This window comes from Sphaeroforma arctica, assembly GCF_001186125.1.
Source record: "Sphaeroforma arctica JP610 unplaced genomic scaffold supercont1.1420, whole genome shotgun sequence".
NCBI lineage: Eukaryota > Ichthyosporea > Ichthyophonida > Sphaeroforma > Sphaeroforma arctica.
In genome coordinates, this window is record NW_014039138.1 from 1 (window position 1) to 2,760 (window position 2,760).

At 44.1% G+C, this 2,760-nt stretch overlaps 1 protein-coding gene across 1 annotated transcript; it reads right to left on the reverse strand.

Annotated features, from left to right (window-relative positions):
- Nucleotides 1-552: 552 nt before the first annotated feature.
- On the reverse strand, nt 553-2,300 carry SARC_10866 (hypothetical protein; the record flags this gene model as incomplete). Its single annotated transcript, XM_014295067.1, has 3 exons — nt 553-1,040; nt 1,655-1,724; nt 2,070-2,300. Coding segments are annotated over 3 exons (789 nt in total), but the record flags the coding sequence as incomplete, so codon positions are not given.
- Between the last annotated feature and the right edge of the window lie 460 nt (nt 2,301-2,760).

Consider the following 2,760-nt stretch of genomic DNA (forward strand, 5'->3'; position numbering starts at 1 on the left):
ACTATATATAATAAATAATACTATATATATAATATATATATAGTATATAGTATATATATACTATATATATATATATATATATATATATATATATAGATATATATATATATACAGATATATTCAGACGCTCTCGCATTCCAAGCACATTAAACCGCACACACTAAAACCTTAGAACCTTACACAAGTATCGCAAAAACCTTACCACGACGTCATCCGAAGAAGAACACTCACCCCACATATCACACACTCATATTGGAAGATAAGGGCTTTAAGGTAATAAGGTGGTAACCCGAACGTATTCAAAAAGCAAAAGCCCACGAAAACGTACACAGATACCTTATACCCACATACAAGCAAATGACAACATTCCACATACACACAATACAAGATATATATATATATATATATATATATATACATATATATATATAAAATGTATATACAAACCTACACACATACACACATACATACAAACCTGCACACACTACTACCTACACGCACACACACTCTCCCACTCACACACAACCATGTCTCCGCATCGGCTGCACACACCTCTGCACTAGACGACCCCTCTCTATCACTAACATCTCCTGCCAGTGTGTGTTCATGCGTACTCTCTTGATCCTTGAGCTGTGCGTCTTCCTGAGGCCCTGCTGTGTGTAGTTGTTGAGTGCGCTCTGATGTGTGTGCCTGTTTGTGTGGGGTTGTATCGGATTGTCCGATTGTCCGATTGTCTGTGTGGAGTGTCTCTGTCTCAGTCTGAGTCTCTGTCTGTGCCTGTGTACCGAACTGCACAGCACCCGCGTCGGTTAACCTCTCCGTGTCCTGGGCGTCTGTCGTAGTGTCGGGTTCCTGCGCTTGCCCCAGTCTCTGTGGCGTGCTGTCTGATTCCGATTCCTGGTTAATTGTTTCTGCCTGGCCATCGTCCTTGGACGTGTGTCTGTGCACATCCTGTTTCTGGTGTGATCTGCGTTCGTAATCCATTGCTGAGGCTGCACTGTCGTCTTCGTCTCTAACGCGGCGCTCGTTGGCGTGTGCCGCTGCATGTGATAATACATGTATGTGTGCGTGAGAGTGTGTTGTTGGGAAAGTACATGTGTGCGTGAGAGTGTATGTTGACTAGATAGTGCATGTGTGTGTGTGGTTGGGTTTGATTGTATGTGCGAGTGTGTTTGTGTGTGTACATGTGTGTGTATGGTTGGTGTATGTGTGTGTGTGTCCAAATACCAAATATGCTCACACATGCACACACACACACACACACACACACACACACAACACCAACACACACACAACACACAACACACACAACACACGACACAACACACACACACACACACAACACACACACACACACACACACGCACACATGGGGATCTCATTGCACTTAAGAGTGTTGTAAGTACTCGCACACGACCGCTCACGTGCTGTACGGTAAAAACTACAACAACACACTGTGAGTGTATACCTACATGGTCAACTCAGTACTTACCTACACACAAAATAGAACGTACCAAAACAACCAGAGCAACATACTGTGAGTGTATACCTATATAGCCAACTCAGTACTTACCTACACACCATATAGAACGTACCATAACAACCAGAGCAACACACTGTTAGTATATACCTACATGACTAACTCAGTACTTACCTACACAGTCGTCGGTCACCCGGAAGAGTACTCCCACACCCAGCACCAGTTGAGTTGGCGGGAGGAAATTCTAAATATAGATCACATAATGTGAGCTATCAGTTACTATAGAAAGAATGATGGTTAAACCTTCAATTATGCTGGGTGATGTAAACCCTAAACTATAACACCCCGAAACCCTAAAGCTTACGTATGAGTGAAAGACTGTACTTTATATTTCGGAATGTGTAGAAATACTACTACTCCTAACCAAACACACACACAGACTCACATGATAAAAACGCACCCACCCACGCACATACACCCACGCACACACACACATACACACGCACACACGCATACATACACACCACTACAACCACCCATTCATCTGCCACAACATACATACGCATGTGTGTTAAACGTGTAGACACACCTTCTTCCCTCGCACCATGAAACTGCCTGTGGGCAGATACTCGCCCGTCGGAGCTGTCTTGGACACTTGCGAGTGATGAACCCAATACGCACTAATAACAATCTTAGCCTCCCACGCAGCACTACTGCAGATGGCCATGGCTAAGAGGAAAGTGTGTGCATGTGTTGAGATAGGTGTATACGCACTAATATCAATCTTAGCCTCCCACGCAGCACTACTGCAGATGGCCATGGCTACGGGGAGAGTGTGTGCATGCGTTGAGAGAGTGTGTGCATGCGTTGAGAGAGTGTGTGCACGTGTTGAGAGAGGTGTAATCGCACTAATAACTGTACTATACACACACACGCACATGTGTACACACGTATCTAAGCACATACACTGCAAGTACTATACACACACACGCACAGGTGTACACACGTGGCAAGAACTACTAGCGATGAATACTGTCCTATCTATCAACTTACCACCAGCTTCTGTGAGTGACTTGGGTGGGATTGGGTTTGTGGGCGAATGGTTCTTTACAATGCACGTAGCAGCTCCATGCATATCGGCGTGTACGTAGATATCGCCTATGTGGGAACATAAAATAAGGAAGAAATTAGTATAGATACATACGCGAGATAAGCCATGAGGTGTATTTATGTGGAAGAAAAAGACGGAATAGTACAGGTACACGCACGAAGCATATATA